This window comes from Cyprinodon tularosa, unplaced genomic scaffold (assembly GCF_016077235.1).
Source record: "Cyprinodon tularosa strain WSP-4 unplaced genomic scaffold, ASM1607723v1 ctg28, whole genome shotgun sequence".
In the NCBI taxonomy this organism is placed as follows: Eukaryota; Metazoa; Chordata; class Actinopteri; order Cyprinodontiformes; family Cyprinodontidae; genus Cyprinodon; species Cyprinodon tularosa.
Genome location: NW_024038985.1, coordinates 870,846 through 894,214, shown reverse-complemented (window position 1 = coordinate 894,214; position 23,369 = coordinate 870,846). Strand labels below are relative to the sequence as shown.

Here is a 23,369-nt window from a genome sequence, read left to right as displayed (position 1 = left end):
ATTTTGATAATCATAATGATGAACTCGAAATAAAAGCCGAAAATTACCAATGTTTTTTTGGCAACACTTTCTTCTTTCTTTTTTATTAATAACTTGTGTTTTCTGTTTTTGTGTTTTGTTCATTTTTTAAACTAGACAAAGAACAATGTGAATATTCCTGTTTTATAATAATAATAATAATAATAATAATAATCATAGGAATCTTAACAAAATAACTACTCAACTGCTTTGATTTTTTTTTTACGTCTTTTCTTTTTTGCTTAAATTATAAATAGGCCTGCAATTTGGCCACTTGCCTCTCACAATATGGCGGGTAAGTTAATGAGTCGTTGCTTTGGAACAACAAAAAAAGTAAAATGTATTTCTTTAACATCTTTCACTACTATTGACATTACAAAGTAGTTCAGACAAGCAAAAATTATTTAAAATATAGAGGCACAAAGCATACAACTCGAAACATAATTATAAATAAAACTAAATAAAACATAAATAAAAATTAAATAAATAAAATAGATAATAACAATTATAAGCACAAATTTAATCATTACTTAATTAATTATTACTTAAAAGGACTTAAAATGAATTATTACCTAATTAATTATAACTTACTATTACGTATTTATTATTATTAATAACTTATTTTATTTTTTTTTTATTTATTAGTTTACTTTATTTATTTATTTTTAATAAAAAATAATAACATAATAAATCCTGTCTGGATAAAGTGTCCCAAATTCTTGGAGTAACCACTATTTAAAACGATAGCCGCTCAAGCCCGTTTAGTTCAGTCAATGACAGAAATTATCTTAATTTTCTTAAGGTTCCTCAAATGATAAAAAAAAAAAAAAGTCATAAACTAATAATAATAATATTTTTATGACTATCAGAAAAGCCGACAGGGCTTTTATTGCACGTTCTGCAAATGTTGCGTGTGCTTTTATTTTGAAGCGACACGCCCAACCGGAAACCGTCGTGTTTTTTACTGCAGGGGCTGAAAAAGAAAAGCAGGTCGATGGTTCATGAAAAAAAGCGTTAATCTACCGAAGCAGGGTCCTAACAACGGAAGCTTCTGCTTATTCTCACATCGTGGAAACAAGGTAGTGATAACAGTTTAAATCAATGGTTCCTACCGTAGGTTTGCTTTTAGAGCAGATTAGATAGATTAAGTTAATAAAAATCACTTAATAATAAAACCGTATTGTTTTGAAACTGTTCTGTTCTTAGCTATATTAGCTAGCAAAGAGGAGTCTTCTTACATTGCCTGAAAACTTAACGTCAGGTTTCAAAGGTTTATCTGTTAATTTAACATACTGTCATTTTTTTTTCTTTACTCTCTTGATTAGTCCTTATTTTTATCTTCAGTTAATACTCTCAAACTTAAACTGTTGAGCTTTTAATTAGGTAGTCCCACCATCAGCATGTAAACGTATCCTGCTAGCATCTACCAGCTTTCTAAATATACATGGAGGCATAGAGCTGCTGATATCTGCTGAACTGTTTGTCCAACAAACTCTGGGAATTTTTAATCCGAATTGGATTTAATTGTATTTTTTTTCTAAAGTGAATTCCTTTAATGAATATCTGAGAATATCTCTGTGAACTTATTTTCATTTCCATTGATATGTATGAATTAAATCTATAAGTTTACATTGAGTTTTTTCTCTTTTCTTTTTAAATCAATCAATCAAAAATACAAATAAAGGAGGGGTTAAAGGAGAAGCCCAGACATATTCAGAATTAAAACTTTTTAAAGTACTTTAATTATTACATACTGTTCAATAAATAAGTGTTTTTTATTAATATCAATTTTCATTTGAATGTGCTTTACTGGAGGCATCCATGTTTGTCAAAGAACACTACTGCCACCTACTGGTTAGTGACGTCACGGTGCGGTATCGGCTGTTGATCAAGTCCCAGTGCTGTATCTGGTGTTTGTCACAACGCGCTATTATCTAAGTCATGTTGAAAACATTCTTCCACATGTTGGCTACATATTACATGTTTTTTCTCCCGTCTGTGGAGAATCAGGAAACGGAACGGTGAAATAACTCTTTGTTTTTCACTTTTATCCGATGTATTCCAACATCCAACTGCCATGCACAGAGTACAGTCTTTGGGGATCGAACCAGGTACTTGCAACCTTCTCAGAGCACTAGTCCAACGATCCCCATGATGTGATTCAAATGGCATCTACTGAGTTGGAAAACAACAATACCATGCATTTTCTTCTTAAAAGTAATATGGGGGATTTTCGTAATTTTTTTTAAAGACTGCCCTCTCTACTTTAAAAATAATGCACATGCACAACCCTTTACCCGCTCCAGAGAGGGAACACCTATTAAAAGTGTGCAAGAGCATGCACAAGCCCATTTCTCCTCGTGCACAAAAGTTGCTGTTCTCACAGCTCATACAACATTACTGTACCCAAACGTCCACTCTAACCCATAAATGCCTCCATCACTATATAGAACAGGGATTATATAGCGGACTTTATAGTGAATTGGATAACTGACCGTTTGGACACATGATCACTGCTTTTTACTCCCCGTTGGTCACGTAACTCCTCCTAAAGATGGTACCTGCTCCATCTTAGTTATTAGTCACCACTGTTGGGTAGCGACAGCCTATGGCGACAGCAAATCCCATAATACTTTGCGAGGAGAGCTCTCTGCAAAGCACATAGGACGGCCTTACATAAACATATCACCAGAACGATTGACAATTTGGAGGACCACATTTTTAGATGATCCACCCGGAAATAAATGATCGTCCTCAGCACCTTTATATAAACAGAGGAAGAACTGTCAGGTTAACAAAAAACTCAATTTTCTGTATGGAAAGATTGGTTAGGGCTAAAAGTGACATATTTGGCAGATGTTTTCTGCTTTCTTTGAAGAAATAAAAACAATTTTTAACCTGTTTGCATATATATGATAACTTTTATATGATAACGCCTTTAAAGGTCGTTTTTTGTTTTTTCAACTAGCATTTGTGGGGTTTAACAGTTAAATTGAAATAAACTCTTCCACACTTTATGCCCTATTTTTTGCATTCTGAAATAAAATGTTTCATTTAACCGTGTCCCTCAAAAAGATGGATAATTTTTTTCTTAAACTGCATGTTCCACGTCAAGTTCTAAGTATTAAACTTATTAGGTCCTGCTAATCCCGTATAATTTTACAGGAAATAAATGCAGAAATGTGAGGTTCAGCCAAACACTGAAACCAAAAAGTTTCTCCAAGGAATCTGTTCAACATGGAGTGAAAAATAAAAATTAAACAGGCTAAATATACTTAACAATATTATAGGATAATATCTTAACATCTATAAAATATTTACAAATTCAGATTTTTGGGAATCCAGCTACGTTTTTCTTTTTCTCAATCCAAATATTTTTGTAGTTTGCAGACAGTTTATTTGTATTTATGTGTGTCTTCCCATCTCCTCCTCCTCGTGCATTCCTATCATGGCTCCTCAGGGATTCAGGCAGCAACATTTTTGGAGCAAAACATTCCTTTAACAGACGCTGTGCCCTAATAAGCTTATTGTGGGAATTTTATCAGAGTAAAAATGTCTGCTGTTGACTTTTTAAAAAATTGACAGGGGAACACAGACTGCAGACTTGCATTAAAAACTGTTAGTGGATGATCAAAAATAGCCATCTAAAGCTGGAAACGCAGTGCTCCCTGCCAGCGAACCGTGGGATAAAATGCCATATCTCATTGTTTGTTTTAAACGTGAGCGTTTGCTTCTATCTTTGGTGTGTTTATCCCCATCGTCCTCAGAGTAATTAATATTTTATTGTTAGCTTTAGTTCAGCGTCTGCTGAGATCGCTATCTGATTTTATCAGGAAAGGGACTGGCAGAAATACTTTTTAGCCTTGTGTTGCTTGAATGCCTCATAATACACCAATGCACGGCAGCGGTGAAGTGTGATACGTAAATAAAACTGTTTCTTTTGAAATAGAAATCTGTAAATTGAGGCTCACATTTAAATTAAGTTCCACTAAGCTAGTTTCCTGTAGATCAACCAAGTTTCTTTATGCTTATCTACTAGTTTTTCACCATCTTGTTAGGAAAAAAACCTGAACTACTCAAACCGTTTATGAAACCTTGCAGCCGCTTCCCAGCCTGGACTCAAATGCTCTTATTTATGAGTAGGTTGTGGTTTTTACTTTACTTCAAAAAGCTTTAGTTACTTATGTGATAAGGAGGGACCTCTGCCCCCAAGTGGAGTATTTAGATTTCACAATGGGGGTTGAAATTTTTCCTCTAAAAAACTCGTTCAGCAACAGGAAAGTTTTACCAGCATAAAGATAGATTTAGGGTTGTTGTTTTGCTTGGAGGTTTCTTTCAGGATTTTTTTCCCGCTTTGTTCATTTTTCCGTTGCCATCGTTGCTTCATTCTGCAGACCTGCAGGGGTCTGCAACCTTTCATATCTAAAGAGCCATTTTCCCCTCAGTCCAGCACATTAAAACTCCTTTAACGCCGCAAAATACTTCATAATTTTTTATTTTTTATTTGCCTGTTTTATGGACAGTATGCTGACAGGAAAGGGGTTGTGAGAGAGTGGGAGTGACATTGGGGGAAAGGACCACTGGCCAGGTTTGAAACGGGTCGCCCGCGTCGAGGACTAAAGGCTAATTTATGCTTCTGACGCATAGCATCAACTGTCAAACCTGTCTCTGTGCATGGCCACAGAGGTTCTGCAACCGTTGTTGTGCACCTCGAAAAAAAATCCTGACTATGCGTCAGGCGGTCGCAAACCCACGCAGACCTCAAGCGGAAGTGCGCAGATAAAAAGCAGCTGTGATTGGTCCTTGGTATGCCTTTCCGGCTGTCTGTGTGGTCGTCCTTCTGGATTCTGTGCCGGGGCGCGCCATTTTTAAAAACCGAGGCACAACTACAATGGATAGCAACGACGAAAGCTTAATCGAGGAAGTTCGGAAGTACGACCATTTTTTGCCGACTCGATTAACAGAACCTGTTTGTCTTCAATGTCTAGCAACTTTAGATCCATCTTTAGATCCGTGATATCTTGCTAACGCACCATTGTTGTTTTAGAAGATAAACACTCCCGTGGTCACCACCAAGTTATTGCGAGTTCTCAAATAGGCTCCCTCTTGCGCTTAGGAGGGAAACTGCTGTGCGTCGCTAGAAATTCCAGACCGACGGAGCAGAAGCATACCAGTAAAACTGGTTCGCGACCAGACCCAAGCTACATTTGATGTGTCCTGAAAGCGCGTTCACGAGTCTATGGAAACCGCAGCAGACCAAACCAGACGAAAGTGCGCATTCAGCGTCTGCTCTGCCGATAATGCAAGCGTAGAAGAAGAAATGTGCTGTTTACCTGTGCAAAGAAAGAAACAACGAAATAAAAATGTCTGAGGACTTCAGTGTTGAGGAAGAGCATGAGTTCTTTGCCGAGCTGAATGCGCACTTTCATCTGGTTTGGTCTGCCGCGGTTTCCGTAGCGTCGTGAACGTGCTTTCAGGAAATCCTATACACTACTGTTTATGCTCTAAAAACTTTCTAAATGACTTAGTTTCGAGTAAATTCTGGATGCTACCCACTCAGGACACTTGGAATACATTGGACGAGCAGTATGGAGGAATATTGACACGTTTTTTGTGGACTTTTATGGACCTTTCTGCCTCGGGCGCCATAGACCTCCATTATTTGAATGTCAGCAGACAGCAAGAAGCCTCCCAGATCTCCAGATGCATTTGAGATATCAAAAAAATACTCCAGAGTGTTGTTCAGCATGGGGGTGAGTAGAAAATGAAGGCTAATCATGTTTTGGGTGTACTATTCCTTTAATACCTAAAACTAATACGTTTGCAGTGATTTAATGAATTTAGCGTTAATCAGTAAAAAAAATAAAAACAAATTTTTTCATTGCAATCACTGACCCATAGTCAATACTTGTTTATCCCTTTAGTTTTGTAAAAAAAAATACACTTTAAACTACCTCGACGGGCGTGTATCCCTTTAGTCATGTACAAAAAAAATATTAAGGTCACATCTCCATACACTTCATAAAACAACAATAAGTAATTAAATTGTTTTTTTTTTTTTGTACATGACTAAAGGGATACACACCCATTGAGGTAGTTTAAAGAGTATTTTTCATAATTAAAGGGATTAAAGGAACTAGCATACGCGTATGCAAATCTGACGTCTTGCGCATGCGTATTGACTTTGGGTATGCTGGTCTGACAAGAACACCAGGAGCGGCCATTTTTGCCCAAATATAGTAGCCCCTCCCTCCTGCCATCTTCCAGCAGTGACGTCACGGTGCGGTAAGCCTAGCGCCATTCTCCCCGCTTTACAAGCTAAATCAATGGGAACTACTAGACACATCTGCAATCAACAACAATTATTGAAGATTTCCAGAGGACTTCACCATTGAAATTCACCAGAGCTATAGTGAAACTGACAATGCCCACGTGCATGGCAGCTGGATGCTGGAATACATCGGGTAAAAGTGAAAAATAAAGAGTTATTCCACCTTTCTGATTCCTGATCCTCCACGGACGGGTTGGTCGTTGGATCGCCAACTTGAAGAGGGAGGATTTGCCATCGAACTTCTGGCCAGAGAAAAAACCCGTAATATGTAGCCAACATTTGGAAGAAGAATGTTTTCAAGATGACTTGGATAATAGCGCGTTGTGACAAACACCAGATACAGCACTGGGACTTGATCAACAGCCGATACCGCACCGTGACGTCACAAACCAGTAGGTGGCAGTAGTGTTCTTTGATAAACATGGATGCCTCCGGTAAAGAACATTAAAAATGGAAATTACTCTGAATTAAAAACACTGATCATTTATTGAACAGGATGAAAAAAGTTAATATTTACTTTCAGAAGTTTGAATTCTGAACTTTTCCTTTATGGCGGTTTTAGCTCTTTAATTAACTTTATATAAACCAAGCTTTTAGGCCGCTCTTCCACATTAAAGGGATTATTATCAGGACTTTTGAAGCCTTGTGCTTTTTCAGCTTTGTTTTTCGATTTTCCTTAGAATTCAGTGCAATCAAAGCTAAAAACTAAGAAAAAAGAAGATTGATAAGTGACATGAAGCTTCAGAAAAATCAGGCTGTGATTCTTTTATTATTTCCACCAGGTGCCATGAGCAGAGAGCTGAACCCCCCGACGGGGTCTCCTGCCCCTGGGGTTTCTGAGCGTCCTCCTGACAACGGAGGGATGGACTACAGGGACTGGGTACGCCGCAGCTACTTGGAGCTGGTGAGCTCCAACCATCACTCAGTGCAGGCCCTGTCCTGGAGAAAGCTCTACCTGAGTCGTGCCAAACTAAAGGCGTCCAGCAGGACCTCTGCACTGCTCTCTGGCTTTGCAATGGTAATGTCTGAGCAGAATCTCTTAACTTTACATTTGAAATTGGTTTGTTTTTTGGTTGTTCTTGTCCAGGAAGTCTGTGTGTTGTTCTTCAAACCTGTCAAAACTCTGATACATTGAAGATTGTTCAGTCTGATACATCACCACAAATTCTTGCATGTCAAACAAGAAATTGGGTTTAAGGTTCCTCTTTTTTTTTTCTTACATTGCACATATCTGCGTGAGCTCCCCTCTCTCTGACATCCGTCTTTATATCAGCACAGCTGATATTTCTGTCCAGGATGAAGTCACAGCCAAACAGGAGCAGACGAGCTGATGCTAATATGAGGAAAAAGCAGAGAGAGCATAACAGTAGAGATTGAATGAACAGATTCTGCAGAGTGGGAGAATAGAGATAGAATGGTGAAAAGGGGTCCCTATGTCCTCCAGCAGTCTAATGCTACGTTCACACCGGACGCAGCAAAATTGCCTCTGCTGCTTCCTTTCTGCTGCTTGTACCAGTTAGTTCTGACGCGCGGCTGAAGCAGCTTTGCTGCTCTGGCTGCGCGGTGCAAAAGTGGGTCTGACGCGCGTTGGGCGGAGCTACTCTATCCTTTCTCTGCCTTGCAGCTATATTTGCTGTGATCAGTGGGAATAAAGTAGTTTTAATATGTTTTTAAGTGAGAAAATCCACCTGAAAACTGAATCAGTGCAGTCAGTTCATCCAGATTACCATCCTGCCTTCCAATATTATTTCTGTCGGAGCCGCTCAGACCCCCACATACAGCGGTGCGCTGTCAGTAGGAATCCCTTTCAACAGCAGCCTCTGGCCGGGTCGCCTCCTCGCGGTTTACCGCGGCAGCTGGTAGGTGTTTTTCATCTAAATAATCTAAACTGCAGGCAGCAGGATAATAAAAGCGAACATATTCTGTCGGCAGATTTCTGCATTTTAAGTTAATTTAGGCGTTAAACTGTTTCAGAGGAGTGATCACAGCGATCTGTATTATCAGCGATGTGTCTGTCTCTCTGCCAGCTCCCAGATCAGCTTCTCTGATTGGTTGACGCAGCGCGTCGAGCAGCAAAAGTTACATTTTTCCATCTCGAGCAGCAGCGCGTTTGCGGCGCGTCAGATGCTTAAATGCTCCCGACGCGCTGCTTCAACTGCTCAGACGCGCTGCGCCTTGACGCACGTCAACCATTGACTTTGCATGTAAACTCGCTGCTTCTGCCGCGCCTGCTGCGTCCGGTGTGAACGTAGCATGAGCCTATAGCAGCATAAATATAGAGATAGCTCAGGATAACTTGAGCCACTCTAACTATAAGCTTTATCAAAAAGGAAAGTTCTAAGCCTCTTTTGACTATTGAGCCGATGTAACAAGTAAATTTCTCAACTGTGAGATCAATAAAGTTAATCAATCACTGATGACAGCAGTTTTTAGTAGAAGTGATGTTTCGACATGATTAGGGCTGCAACAACGAATCGATAAAATCGATAAAAATCGACTTTTAAAAGCGTTGGCAACGAATTTAATCATCGATTAGTTGTGTCGCGTGATTAATGCGTCATCCGCCGCCGCCGTCATCCGGGGGAAGAAAAAAAAATATGGCGGAGCGAGTCAGCGCCGCAGTTGCAGTGTTGCCAACTCAGCGACTTTTCAGACCCCTCCAGCGACTATTTTTCAAAAAAGCGACTAGCGACAAATCTGGCGACTTTTTACGCTGTCACTGGCGGCTTTTGCCTGCCGTGGGGCGCCTCCCCCATCCCAACGCCTTTCTCCCTCTCCCACATGAGTCCCTCTCAGCGCTGCAGTCAGAGCCGCAGGATGTTTACCCTCAGCGTCCAGACTGCAAATGAAGCGCTCATGCGCCGGGATTGACGGCGCAAATTGATCACAATAATTAAAATAGCCTGCGCTTTGTAAAGTGAAAAAAGTCGTAACATGCAACTTTTGTCAAAACAAATGAACATGGCACAGAAGCACCACTGTTATGACGCAGCACCTGAAAAGGAAACACGTTGGAGCCTTCAATGGCAGTGAAGAGAGCTGATCAGCAGGGTGAGCGACCATGTTTGTTTGGTTTTAAAGTGGGGAAACGTAACGTTAGTTTCTCAGGTAGCTCATCTGATGCTTTCCTTACCTTGTTAGTAGGTTACAGACAGTGATAAGGTTGGCTACTTATTTTACTTTTAATTTCATTTAAATTTGTTTAAGCAGCGTTTATATTTTCTTTATAAATAAATTAACTTGCAAATTATGAGGGCAAGGCTTTTAAAGTTTAAATCTTCTGGCAAAGATAAAGAAAAGAAGATCCTGCAATTTATGGAAGTAAAGCAGAATAAAATCCAGCAAGATCAGTAATATGTCAATTAATTATCTGCCACATTCCCATGTAAATACCTGTCTTTGGAGGATGTGTTTTTTAGCACCCCTAGTTCTCTCATTTTTATTCCAAATACAATTTATAATTTGAATCACAGGGCTATTTTTATCTCTATGGTTCAGTATTTTCTCAAGTAGCAACTTTAACTGCTATACTTTCCTGTCTTAAAAGGCAGAACTCTTCTAGTCTAAAAAAAACTCATTTGTTGAAATGGGGGGGCCTGTTGTTTGAACCCCTTAGGGGCTTTTAAAAACAAAAATGTCTTTTTTGGCGCTTTATGAAACAAAGTAGCCTATATTTTGTGGATGTACAGCTACATTTCTCATGTACGTTTGCGTAGTTTTAACACAAACATTTATTTTTCATATTGCACCAGTACAGTTAATGAGCAACCTGTACTTGTGTGCTTGTTTGTTCTGTCTAAAATGTTTATTTTGGAATAAAGAGGTTAATATAACATTTTTTTTTTGTCCGATTCATCGATTAATCGAAAAAATAATCGGCCGATTCATCGATTTTTAAAATAATCGTTAGTTGCAGCCCTAGACATGATAAAGAATTTAGAAGTTAGCTTTAGGCCTCCTGTTTAAAGGAAACTCCTAGTTTTTGTTGTTGATGTTTTCTTTTGAATGACCAGAACACGCTTTGCTTATTGAGCTCTTTTGATTATTAGTTTTGTCTAATTAGCTTAAACTTGCATGCGTAGGTGGCCATGGTGGAGGTGGATCTGGATGTCAAGTACTCTTATCCACGGGAGCTTCTCATCGCCTTCAGCGTGTGCACGACGGTCCTGGTGGCTGTGCACCTCTTCGCTCTGCTGATCAGCACCTGCATCCTGCCCAACGTCGAAGCCGTGAGCAACATCCACAACCTGAACTCGGTCAGCGAGTCGCCCCACGAACGTATGCACCACTACATCGAGCTGGCGTGGGGTTTCTCCACGGCTTTGGGGATTCTGCTGTTTTTAGCAGAAGTGGTGCTCCTCTGCTGGGTCAAGTTCCTGCCCGTAGACTCCGGCGTGGTCAAGGAGGCGGCAGCCAGCATCACCGTGAATTGCACCACAGGGGCGAAGCCTACAACCCCTACGGGTCCTAACAGCGGCTGGCAGGCGGCGCTGGCCTCCACCATCATCATGGTCCCCGTCGGGATCATTTTTCTGCTCTTCACCATTCACTTCTATCGCTCTCTGGTGCGTCACAAGACGGAGCGCCACCACCAGGAGATCGAGGAACTGCATATGATAAAGGTGCAGCTGGATGGCCACGAGAGAGGCCTCCAAAACGTGTGAGAATCTACGGCAGCTTTAAATACTTTTATGCTTAAGATGCATATTTATAAAACTGTGTCTTCTCTGCAGTCGTTGTTTACTCCTCGAAGTCACAGCGAGCTTTACAGCCAAACGGCCTCGGATTGCTAAATTATTCTTAAAGGAACGTCTTATGGTGCGTTCCCACTGGACGTGATCTGGGCGTTAAAAACCCTTCAACGGCAAAATTTGGACGCTGGATCAAACGCTGCTTTGGCGCTTCGAAGTTCTGCGCTCTGGTTGTTTTCTTTATTTACTTTGATTTGGGGGGAAAAAAGTTTTAACACGTTTTAAGCGGCCAAGTGCTCCTCCACACATATGCAGTTCTTGTTCAACCTCCAGCAAACTGCCGCCATCAGCGCTGGGAATCCCCGCTGGGAGCTCTCTGCAGGATTTCCTGCTCCCGTTCGTATCTCCTGGAAGTGAATATAAAATCTTTAAGCTTGGTAAACTGCAAGTATCAGAACATGCAATTGAATATTTTAACAGTTTTTGTTAATTTGGATCTTTCTAAACAGTTTTGCCATTTGTTGGTGAAGGTTCTCAGTCATCCAGGTCATAGTCCTTCCAAAAAAAGTTAAAAACAATCCACTGGACTTTGTTTCCAAGTTTGAAGACGTTTCACTTCCCATTCAGGAAGCTTTTTCAATTCAGCGGTAATGATCAGAGCTCGCTCTCTTTTTCTCGTACAGAGGAAAAACCTTTGCAGTTTAACCCCCTTTATATTTATTTTCCATATGCAGACAGCTCTGCAGAAGCGATAACGGCTTGTAGTGTCTATCTCGCCCCCCAAAAAAAATCCTGGATCAGCTTCTCTGATTGGTTGACACACTAGCAGTAGAAGTTCAATTTTCTCAAATTCAGCGTCAGACGCCAGAACGCTCGGTTATGCCGCTCCCGATGTTCCGCTTTGACCGCCGCTTTGACGCCCAAAGCGCGTTCGGTGTGAGCGATCTGTTAGGAAATGTAGTCTGACCTGAATACTTTGTTTACTGAGGTCAAAAGTAAAAGGTTTACAGACAAAAGGGCTATTCCATACAGAGTGCCATATATGGTCTGCCTCTAGTTTGCAGTGGGGTTGGTAGTTAAAATTAGTTTTCTTTTTAAATGAGAAAATGCCTTTTTTTTTTCACTCTGTGAGGATTTAGTTTCACAACATCTCTCTCTGTTTGGTAAATCCCTCAGGATTCGTTTTGCTGGTCTCATTCAAGCCCAAGCTTGTTTTTATGCTCAGCCAAAGATTGTTTATTGCTCCCATTATGTTTCCCATTAAGCCTGGAGTGAAGGAGGTCATGTGGTATGAAAGCTTTCAGGACAATCTGAAGCAGTAATCTGTGCATTTATCTTGCTCTGCTGGATGGAACAGGTTGCCAAAGCACATCCACCACTCGCTGTCATCCAGAAGCTGGAGCGTGTCGTCCTTCCTGAATAGAGTTCATAATAAACCAAAAAGGGCAAAAAGAATTGGAGCAAATTTTCCATATTTTCCTATAGCGCCAATTCCCAACACGTCATCTCAAGGCCCTTTCCAGTTCACCAGATCATCCAGTCAGATTGATTTAAAGTTTCTTATCTAATGAAAACCAGTTGATTGCATCGATTCATTGACTCTTCAGCAATCCCTCACACTAAGCATGCTTGTAGCGACAGTGGAGAGGAAAAGCTCCCTTTTAACAGGAAGAAACCTCCAGCAGAACCAGGCTCAGTGTGAGCGGCCATCTGCTGAGGCCCACTGGGGTTCAAGGAGACAGAAGCAGACATAGAAAAAGAAGCATAGATACAAAACTTTACTCTGCTGTTGTGCCTAAAACTGAGTTTTTTTTTTGTCCATGTAGTCTGAAGTCACGCATCATACTCTGAGGAAACTGGTTTACAGGCGCATCATTAAAAAAAAAAGTTTATTTATTTCAGTAGTTCTCACCTTAAAGTCCAAAATTTAGTTTTTTTAGTTTAGTTTTCTCTGTTTTTTTTACATGGTTTATTATGCGGCAAAGTAGTTTATTTTAATTGAGGAATTGAGTTGTTTTTAGTTTAGGCTTTTAATCAATGGGGTTCATTCTGTAGAGCTTCCAGTTTCCAGTCAGCTTCTAAGTGCTTGTTTCTATCCAGTGTCTTATAAACAGATAAACATGGCGGCCAACCACGGGACAGATGCAAACACTCTACTTGCTGTCACTGTTAAGCAAACCAGCCTTAAAGGGTCAGAACAGAAGAAGAGAGACTTGAAATGCTCCAAGACGGGTTTCTTTTCATAATTATTACTACAAGATGTGCTCGTTATCATCTCCATGCAGAGTGGCAGGAAAGTTTCTCAATGGAAGAAGGTTAGGGGCGGGGCTTATAGTTCAATCTAAACTGTTTTCCTGGCATCTGGTTTAAAACTGCAGGATCAGGAACAGGGCCTTTAACTGATCTAAACAGAGCAGCCATGTTTCTTCACACCTTATCGGGTTAATCTGGAGGGAATTACAGCTGACATCTGGACATTTCATCAATACAGAAGTTCAATGTAAAAAATTCTATGTCATTTCACCTTAAATTTGTTTTATTTTGTATAAAAAAAAAACATTTGAAGTCCAGTCTCACCATTATACAGTATCCCGTTCAGACAATCCCTCCATTTTCTCCCACTTAGTACTTGTCAGGTAGCCTGATAAACCAGATTAAATGTGAGATTAAATGTGTAATTTAGTCCCGATGAACGAGACATCAGAAAATTGTTGATGAGAACAACCCGTTGTCTTTCAAACCATCTCTGTGCCTATTGGCCAACGCTCTGACCAATGAGCGCAACTGACTGTGATGAAGTAAGTGCGACAGAAAGCTGGTCTGTAAAAGGGCGAATACGTCCTTAAAAATGAATGAGCGTAGAGCCTCTTCCTGCTCACGTTTCAACAAAAACCCCAAGTCTAATCCTTCCAAAGCTGAGTTAAATGAGAACTGTTCAATAGTTGTTGCCATCTCCTTGTTGTATTTTCTCCAGCGTTGCGCAGCTTTGTCGTCACGCCCACAAAATCCCGCCCATTTTGTATCCAAAAATTCAAAACGCATCTCTGCGATGTGATTGGCTCGCCAGTTCAAGGGCCTGGGGCATTGATCGATGCTAGACCAAACTCGCAGGCAAAAATGATTTTGGCCACTGGTGGGCGGGGCTAGTTTACTAGGCTACTTGTCAGGGTCATGGTGGGGCTGGTGCCTGTCTCCAGCTGTTTACGGGCGAGAGGCGGAGTACCAGGGTTCCCGCGGGTCCTTAAAAAGTCTTAAAAGGCATTGAATTCTTCAAAATAAAACTAAGGCCTTAATTGGTATTAAAATGTCTTAAATCAGTCTTTCGTAGGTCTTAATTTTTAAAACATCATAAATAGGATTATTTTTATTATGATTTTTTTTTTTTTTTATCTAAATAAAACGTTAAAATTGACTTTTTTTTTTTTTTTTTTTTTTTTTAAAAAAAATAACGCTTGCCATTATTGGTTCCGTCCCGATAGCGGAACCAATAAAGCGTTGTTGCGGCCGGGACATTTGGGAGATGCACCATTAACTTTTTGTCTGGAAAATATGAGCAAGTGTAAATGTAACCAAAATTGTCTCCAGCCAAGAGTTTCCTCCACGGCTAAAACCAGGGAACATACATGAGGCTCAGTGGATTTTGTGCACGAAGCGATTCAAGCTCAGAACGATGGGAATTAAGGCAGTGGAGTCGCACATGCGAAGCACGAAACACAAAGCGTCAAAATGGAGTTACAGAGAAACAGCCGGTATTTCTCAGTTTAGTTCCACCCTTGTCTCTGCAACGCCTCCACTTATCACCAAATCGAACATACTAAGAAAACCATACAAAGAAAAATAGCTGCAAAAAAGACTTAGCACTGGTTATGTTGTGGCTTTAAAACTGATTAGTTTTGTTCCCTGCTAAAACAAAGTTTGTGAATTCAGTTAAATAATTTTTCAAATATATCTGTCATTTGTGTGTTTTTAGCTTTCTTCCTGTATGGGAAGCTTTTCAAAATTTGAAACATTAGTGCAGCGGTTTATGTTAAAATAAACATTTGGGTTAAGTTGTCGCAAGCAGGTTTTTCTTGTGAAATAGGTCTTAAATTTTTATTTCAAGTGGCATTAAAAAGTCTTAAAAAGTCTTGAATTTAACTCGCCTTATGCTGTAGGAACCCTGAGTACAACCTCAGACAAATATAAAACTAATTTAGATAGAGAAGTGTTGGCCAGCTAAACATTATGACCTCCTACTGTCATGTCTGCTCTCAGTAACGGCTTCTTTGGCTGCATAAGTGTGGCGTAGCATGGAAGAGATCAGCCTGTGGTTCTCCTTTAGTTCAATACTTCCATCTTTCTCCTCCTCACGATGCTCCCTTCATTTTTCTATGAGGAATTTGCTAGAAAATAAATCACTGTGGCGATGCAATTAAAGCAGTTCTTTCCACTGTGTGGACCGATGCAAAGTCCCTGGAAATGAAATCAGCATCTCTGCCGATTTTCAGCAAAAGAAAAACAGGCAGAGGTGTTTTTTTTTTTTTTTTTTTTCTTTAAGGGTTTTTTGTAGTTGGATCCGACACAAAGTAGGAAAAATATGTTTGTTCTCAGGAGAGAGGAGATCGCTGCTATCCTTACAACTTTAAAAGATGCACATTTTGGCTCGTTTTGCAAGTTTTTGTGGCATCTTTTCCCACGTGGCCTGTATCTACCGCCGTGCTTTTGTCTTCACCTGTGCCGCACACTTGCCTGCACTCCACTGCAGAATTCTACCCGAAGGATGTGCAAAATGATAATGATGATGCTTATTCTACCCCACGCTGTCTTTTCCACTTAACTCTCTTTAAACATGCTCAGATGAAACACTCTGTGTTCAACCAGAGTCTGAGTCTGAGCTTCAATTTTTTTATTTGTTCTCCATAATAAATGGACATTTAGTTAAGATTTTAATTTAAGATTTGCCTTTATTTACACAAATACACTGTTATGGTTGAGAATTTGTGTATTTCTGCTCTCTGAGTGTTTTTAAGTAGCATAGTAAGTGCAGGTAAGTCTAAATAAAGACATGAGTGATTAGCATCACTGTGTTTTCATAGTTTCACAAATGCCTGAAACTGTTTCTGAGTTAAAGCTGCTTTTGCTGCCTGTTACAGAAGATTTAAAGGTTTGCACGTTCAAAACAAGCTCCTTACTTTTGCCTTAAAGAAATATTGCCTTGAGTTTGTTGTATTTTTATTTTATTTGTTGTTTTTTTTAAAGGAACATGTACCAAACTGTTACATTCCAAATAACAGGACTGACCAAAGTGCTACTCAGCTATTTGTTTTTATTTGTTCTTAGAAGAAACAAAAGTGCACTTTTTCTATTTGTCCCTTCGGTAAATTCATCTGTAACTCGCTCCTTTTTCATGTCTGTGGGTTTTTTTGTTTGAGGTAAGAGGATCTGTGTAATAAAATCACAGCCTGCCATGTCCCGCTGAATAAAACAAAGATGAATGTTTTCTTTGTCTTGTGTGTCGAATTTGTTCGTTCGAAAGGGAGTCAACATGGAAGCTCACTTGTAAAAACAGAAAATAGTTTTTTTATGTTACTCAAACCCGTGGAAATAAATCAGGGCGAGTAAACGCACCATTAGAAGGTCAGCGTTTCAGTGTCTAAATACTGAGCTGCTTCTGAATGATGAAGCTCTCTAAAGCTTCCATCTAAATGGACTTAATTGACGTGCAGAAATTTGGACATTTGTTTTCTTTTTGCTTTTCCCGTCTTGAAAGTTTTTATCAAAATACCCGAAAGTTTCCTATGTTTAGAATGCTGTAGGTAGAACATCAAATGTAATCTGAGTTTTTTATATTTCATCTCTTCAGACAAAAACTTGCAAATGAAAGTGCTAAAAAATGTGTATACATGTATATACTGTGCAGAATTATTAGGCAATGAGTATTTCGACCATATCATCCTTTTCATACACACTGCAAAAACGTTCTGAAAATGAGCGAACATTTCTTAAAATAAATGTATTTACCTTTAATTTGAGTAGGTAAATGAGATAGTTTGCCAATGGAATGAGTATTTTTAATCTTGGAATAAGATAATTAGATAATATGCACTTGAAATAAGACAATGACATTTTTATTTCTTATTTTAAATGTAAATTGTCTTGTTCCATGGGAAAAATGTCTCTTTTACCTCCTCAATTCAAGAACAAAAACATTTTAAGAAAAAATGACTTATCTAGATTTCAATTTTTCCCAGTGCTTCTTGTCCTCCAAGCTGTAGAGGCTTGAAAGCCAACTACCAATTAAGTAAATCAGGTGGTGTGCATCTCTGTAATGAGAAGGGGTGTGGCCTAATGACATCAACACCCTATATAAGGTGTGCTTAACTATTAGGCAACTTCCTTTCCTTTGGCAAAATGGGTCAGAAAAGAGATTTGACAGATTCTGAAAAGTCAAAAATTGGCTGATGTCTTTCAGAGGGGTGCAGCAGTTGGGGAATTGCCAAGCTTTTAAAGCAGGATCATCGCACAATCAAGCGGTTCATCGCAAATAGCCAACAGGGGTGCAAGAAGCGTGTTGAAGAAAGAAGACGCAAAATAATTCCCCATTAATTGAGAAGGATGAAGCGTGAAGCTAACAGGAAGGCATTAGCCACCAGTTGGGCCATATTTCAGAGCTGCAACATGTCTGGAGTGCCAAGAAGCATAAGGTGCTCAATACTCGGGAACTTGGCCAAGGTAAGGAAAGCTAAAAAAAAAGGCCACCTTTGAACAAGACGCACAAGACAAAACGTCAAGATTGGGCCAAGAAATATCTGAAGAGTGAAGATATTTTGGTCTGATGAAATGAGAGTGAGTCTTGATGGTCCAGATGGATGGATGGACACCAGGCTGGATCAGTAAAGGGCAGCAAGTTCCTTATCGACTCAGACGCCAGCAAGGTGGAGGTGGGGTAATGCTATGGGCTGCTATCATCAAAGATAAGCTTGTGGGACCTTTTCAGGTTGATGATGGAGTCAAGATCAACTCCCAGACCTACTGCCAGTTTCTGGAAGACGCCTTCTTCAAACAGTGGCACAAGAAGAAGTCGCCATCATTCAAGAAAAACATGATATTTATGCAGGACAATTCTCCATCACATGCATCAGATACACCACAGCATGGCTGGCCAGAAAAAGTCTAAAAGGGGAAAAAATAATGGAGAACCTGTGGTCCTTCATCAGAGATGGCAAAAGTACTCACTTTCCGTACTTGAGTAAAAGTACAGATACTTGTGTTAAAAAATACTCTGGTAAAAGTGGAAGTACTGATTAAACTTCTTTACTCCAGTAAAAGTAACAAAGTACAGGCTTGTAAATTAACTTAAAGTATAAAAGTAAAAGTAGAAACCACTTTTTTCATGCCGTTGCCTACATTTTAAATGGATGTCTGCCAATAGGACTAGATCTCCGTTGTGTTCATTTTCAATCATCTCGTCGTCCATGCTACTATGCTAACGCCACCGCCACCAAGCTGCAATGATTTGCCGCCAATGAATACCGCCGAATCTGTCGATTCATCTTGTAGTGGTGCGTCAAATGCAACGTAGATTCCCATCCAATTAGATTGAATTTGGTATTGATGACGTGAAAAATAATAACGGTAACTCCATTGAAATGATTCAAAACTAAAGTAACGAGACAATTTTTTAAAATGTAAGGAGTAGAAAGTACAGATATCTGTGTAAAAATGTAAGGAGTAGAAGTAAAAAGTCGCCATAAAAATAAGTAGTAAAGTAAAGTAAAAACATCAGAAAAATCTACTTGAGTACAGTAACGAAGTATTTGTACTTCGTTACTTCCCATCTCTGTCCTTCATGAAATGTGAGATCGACAGGGAGGGAAAACGGTTAACCTCTCTGAACAGTGTCTGGGAGGCTGTGGCGGCTGCTGCAACGTGGATCACAAACAGATCAAGACACTGACAGAATCTATGGATGGAAGGCTTTAGAGCATCATGATGAAGAAAGGTGATTATATTGGTCAATGATTTGTTTTTGAATGTCTCAAATGTTTATTTCTGAATTTTGAGTTGTTAAATTGGTTTACCTGGTGAAGATAAACAAGTGAGATGGGTATATATTTGTTCTTTATTACGTTGCCTAATAATTCTGCACAGTAATATTTACATGCAAACACAGAAATCCTCATAAAATGCCCAAATCAAAAGGAAAAAAACACATTAACTTCCAAAAATATGAAACTTTGATATTAAGGAGTCTTTTGGGTTGATTGAGAACACAATATAGTGGCCAAATAATAAAAATAATCCTCAAAATTTGCCTAATTATTCTGCTGCGCACAGTGTATGTGTATATATATATATATAAACTCAAGAGGATTTTCTCCAACCACAAGATCCCAGTACATTTCAAGCCAAACCAAACCCTTAAACAGAGGCTAGTGCATCCTAAAGATAAAACCCCCAGAAGAATATGAGCAGAGTGGTATATGCTGTTCAGTGCAGCGAGGAATGCTCTGATCTTTATATTAGAGAAACCAAACAACCTCTCCACAGACGCATGGCCCAACACAGAAGAGCGCCCTCCTCTGGACAAGACTCAACACTACACCTACACCTTGTGGACAAAGGACATTCTTTTGAGGACCAGAATGTTCACATTCTGGATAAAGAAAATAGGTGGTTTGAGAAAAAACAACCTTAAACAGAGGTGGTGAACTCAGATTCCAACTTCCAAAAAACTTACGATTCAGTTATTGAGTTGATTCATTCCAGGTATCCCTACACCCCCCACCCCATCACAGAGGAACAAATTACCTCCTCTCTTCAGCCGGGGAACAATCCCTCCTTTAACGACCAACCTTTCACAATCATAGACAGGTTTCAGATATTACAGGCTAACAATGTAACCAAACGACCCGCTCATCAGTTCCAATTTGCATGTTTCTAAGAAATACAAGGCCTTGTCTATATAAATAGTCAAACTCACTGTGAATCCAGACATTTGAATTGAGAAAACTTCCTGGACGGGAAGCGAAACGTCTAAAAACCTTGGAGACCAAGTCCAGTGGATTGTTTTAAACTTTTACAGAATTCCAATGACCTGGGTGACTGAGAATCTTCATCAGCACACTAACACATCACCCAGTCCATATCAGTATAAATAAACAGCATGATTTTTTTCCCCCCATTGAGATGTGATGTGTTTTCAAATTGGTCCTTTAATTTTTTATAGCAGTGTATATTTGTATGTATATATATTTATGACTATAAATGTAATATTTTTCTTTGCAGAGAGATTTTTAGCACAAACAGGAGTCCAAACTCAATAGAAAACTTTAGTATATATATTTTAGTTTTCTTCCTGAGACTATGGTGAATTTTTGCACCATTTTGCTGCTGACCTGTGTGCAGAACTATGAGAGCAAATCGTTACCATATTTAAAATGAAAAAGCATTTCCAGAAATGCTTTTTCATTTTAAGAATGTGGCTGCATTTTTTGACTCATAAATGAAATTAGTAATCAATAATCCTGTTTGCATTTTCATTTTCTTCAACACTGCGCATCCTTGTACTTAATTAAAATTAAAAAGAAAAAGACATTCGAGATTTATTTTTTACAATGTACCCCAGCAAATACATACCAAAATTCAATTTGAAATGCAAAATTTGAAAATGAAAAAGCATTTTCAGAAATGCTTTTTCATTTTAAGAATGTGGCTGCATTATTTGGCTCATAAATGAAATTAGTAATCCATCATCATATTTGCATTTTCATTTTCTTCTTCAACACCGCTCATCCTTTTATTTAATTTAAAACAAAAAGAAAAAGACATTTGAGATTTATTTTTCAAAATGTAGGCCTACCCCTCAAATATCTTTTTCTTTTTCATTTAAATGAACTAAAAGGATGAGCGGTGTTGAAGAAGAAAATGAAAATGCAAACAGGATTATTGATTACTAATTTCATTTATGAGTCAAAAAATGCAGCCACATTCTTAAAATGAAAAAGCATTTCTGGAAATGCTTTTTCATTTTCAAATTTTACATTTCAAATTGAATTTTGGTATGTATTTGCTGGGGTACATTGTGAAAAATAAATCTCAAATGTCTTTTTAATTTTAATTAAGTAAAAGGATGAGCGGTGTTAAAGAAAATGAAAATGCAAACAGGACTATTGATTGCTAATTTAATTTATGAGTCAAACAATGCAGCCACATTCTTAAAATGAAAAAGCATTTCTGAAAATGCTTTTTCATTTTAAATATGGAAACGATTTGCTTCCATACAGAACCGCTTGAATTTCAAACTAAATCTTGGGCATTTTTCTGCTTCAAGCTGTGCCGATATCTCCGGAAGAGGATTAGGGCCATTGAAAAAAATAAAACAAAAGTTGTTTTTTTTAAATATTTTTTACATGTTTTTTAAACATTTCCATGTAATATGGGGAAAAAAAGTCAGAATTCTGACTTTAATCCCTGAATTCTGACAGCTAACAAACATGTTAGCATCAAGCCGTAGCCATGTCTGTTTTAGGGACTAAACCAGCTCTCTTGTTTTAATCACCTTCTGCTCTTCCATTAATGAAACAGCATCACCAGGGACGCCTCAGGCACGTAAAAAGTCGCCTTATTCCACCATTTTCCACCAATGTGTTACTGGCTCTCCAAAGCAGGTCATCTTTGTCGGTGAAGCTGAGTGCTCCACATCTCTTCCTTCATGGTGCCCATCAGAATTCTGACTTTTTTCTCCTATTAAACTGAAATAAAATGTAAAAATCTGTTAAAAATCTTTTTTTTTGTTTTTTTCAGTGGCCCTAATCCTCTTCCATAGCTATCTGATGGCAGTAAACTGATCTGTTTGGCTTCTCTAAATAAGATTCTGGTTCTTTAGAAAGAAATTTACGGAAAGTTGTGAAATTTTCAATTGCCAGCCAAGATTTTCATTACTCAATTTAACCTTTAAATATAGATGAAATAACAAAAAAAATATGAACAGGACTAGCATTTAACATTGCAATTAAATTAAACTTTCAAAGTTTATTTAAATATACCTTTAAAGGTGGTATTGCATTATTTATCTGTGGGTATTATGTCACCCAGACTTTGGTCAGACAGATTTTACAGCAACCGAATACAAGATCAGCAGAAAAGAAGACTACAAAAACTTTCCACTGTTAAGCATCACTTTATTGCCTGCTTTTTGTGTCGATTGCCATGGTTGCTAGGCGACAGAAGGTATGCTGAGTGAGGGGCGGTTGAGGGAACAGAAGGCTGTACCTGTTTGCATCTATAGTCAAACTCTTCAGGCCTCCTTATTTTGACTGAACTCAATCACACCCTTTCTTTTCAGTTTTCTAGGAGTTCCATCATTTTTTCCAGGCCTGTTTTATGAGAATTTTTTTTGGTCTGACTTTGTTTTCAAAGAGTTTGTAATTATCATTTTTATCAAATTGGAATTTCTGTAGGTTTTCTTTTCATTAATAGACCAGTACCACCAATTTCCTCCATGTCCATTATATTATATTGTTTTTTTATTCATTACTGTGTTGCGCAAGATATTACTTTATTTAAAAAGCATTTTTTTATGCCCAATCTGACAAACACTGTTATGGTCCATACAGAGGTCATCCTATATTTGGTGTAGTTATGTAAGGTAATGAACATTGTGTGATCTGAAGTGTTGGTGCAATAAACAGCATCATTAATGTATCAAAGAAAGCTCAGTCAAGAATTTGAAGAGGTAAAATTTATTTCTACAAAATCTTGAATAAAACAGAATCCATGAGACGCCGAAACACCCATGAGGGTATATTTCTTCAGTAACATAACTCCAATAAGCTCTTTATCCATTTCTTATTTTAATCTGAACATCTAGTAACTGATTTCAAAAAAGAAAAAAGGGGAAAGAAAAATACAAAAAAAATCATCTTCATCAAACTCTTTACCCTGCATTTACTCTTTTAGACCAGCAGAGGGCAACAGTGCACATTTTATGGCACTATAAAAAATGAGAATCTGCCTCCCTTCAACATCGTTCCAGCAACATTTTGGAATAAAGATGCTTTTAAACTACAAATGTTTTACAGTTATAAGCTACATTTTTTTTTTTTACTTTTTACAATTTCCAAGACCTTCGAGTTGCAGTAAAACATTACTCCATATACACACAGTTAAACCCAAAATATGTAGGTACTGATTATGAGCATCTCTTCTCTAGTATGAGGGAAACATCAATACTGGAGACTTTTAAAAATTAAAGCAAAGATTGAATGAAATGAATAAAATAACCTGAAGGCAACAGCTCACAAGCCAACCTTTCATCTCAATTTATTTGTTTAAACTATTTAGTTTGC

At 38.6% G+C, this 23,369-nt stretch overlaps 1 protein-coding gene across 1 annotated transcript; it reads left to right on the top strand.

Annotated features, from left to right (window-relative positions):
• Positions 1-961: 961 nt before the first annotated feature.
• orai2 (ORAI calcium release-activated calcium modulator 2) lies at positions 962-11,360 on the top strand. Its single transcript, XM_038290354.1, has 3 exons — positions 962-1,097; positions 7,132-7,367; positions 10,432-11,360. The coding sequence occupies exons 2-3, from the start codon at positions 7,137-7,139 to the stop codon at positions 11,011-11,013; spliced, it is 813 nt and encodes a 270-aa protein (XP_038146282.1). The 5' UTR covers positions 962-1,097; positions 7,132-7,136; the 3' UTR covers positions 11,014-11,360.
• The last annotated feature ends 12,009 nt before the right edge of the window (positions 11,361-23,369 follow it).

Bases quoted from the DNA above. Each gene is read 5' to 3' on its own strand.
- orai2 (XM_038290354.1), top strand. From the start codon at position 7,137: ATGAGCAGAGAGCTGAACCCCCCGACGGGGTCTCCTGCCCCTGGGGTT. The intron at 7,368-10,431 runs GTAATGTCTGAG...TTGCATGCGTAG, and splicing joins TGCTCTCTGGCTTTGCAATG to GTGGCCATGGTGGAGGTGGA.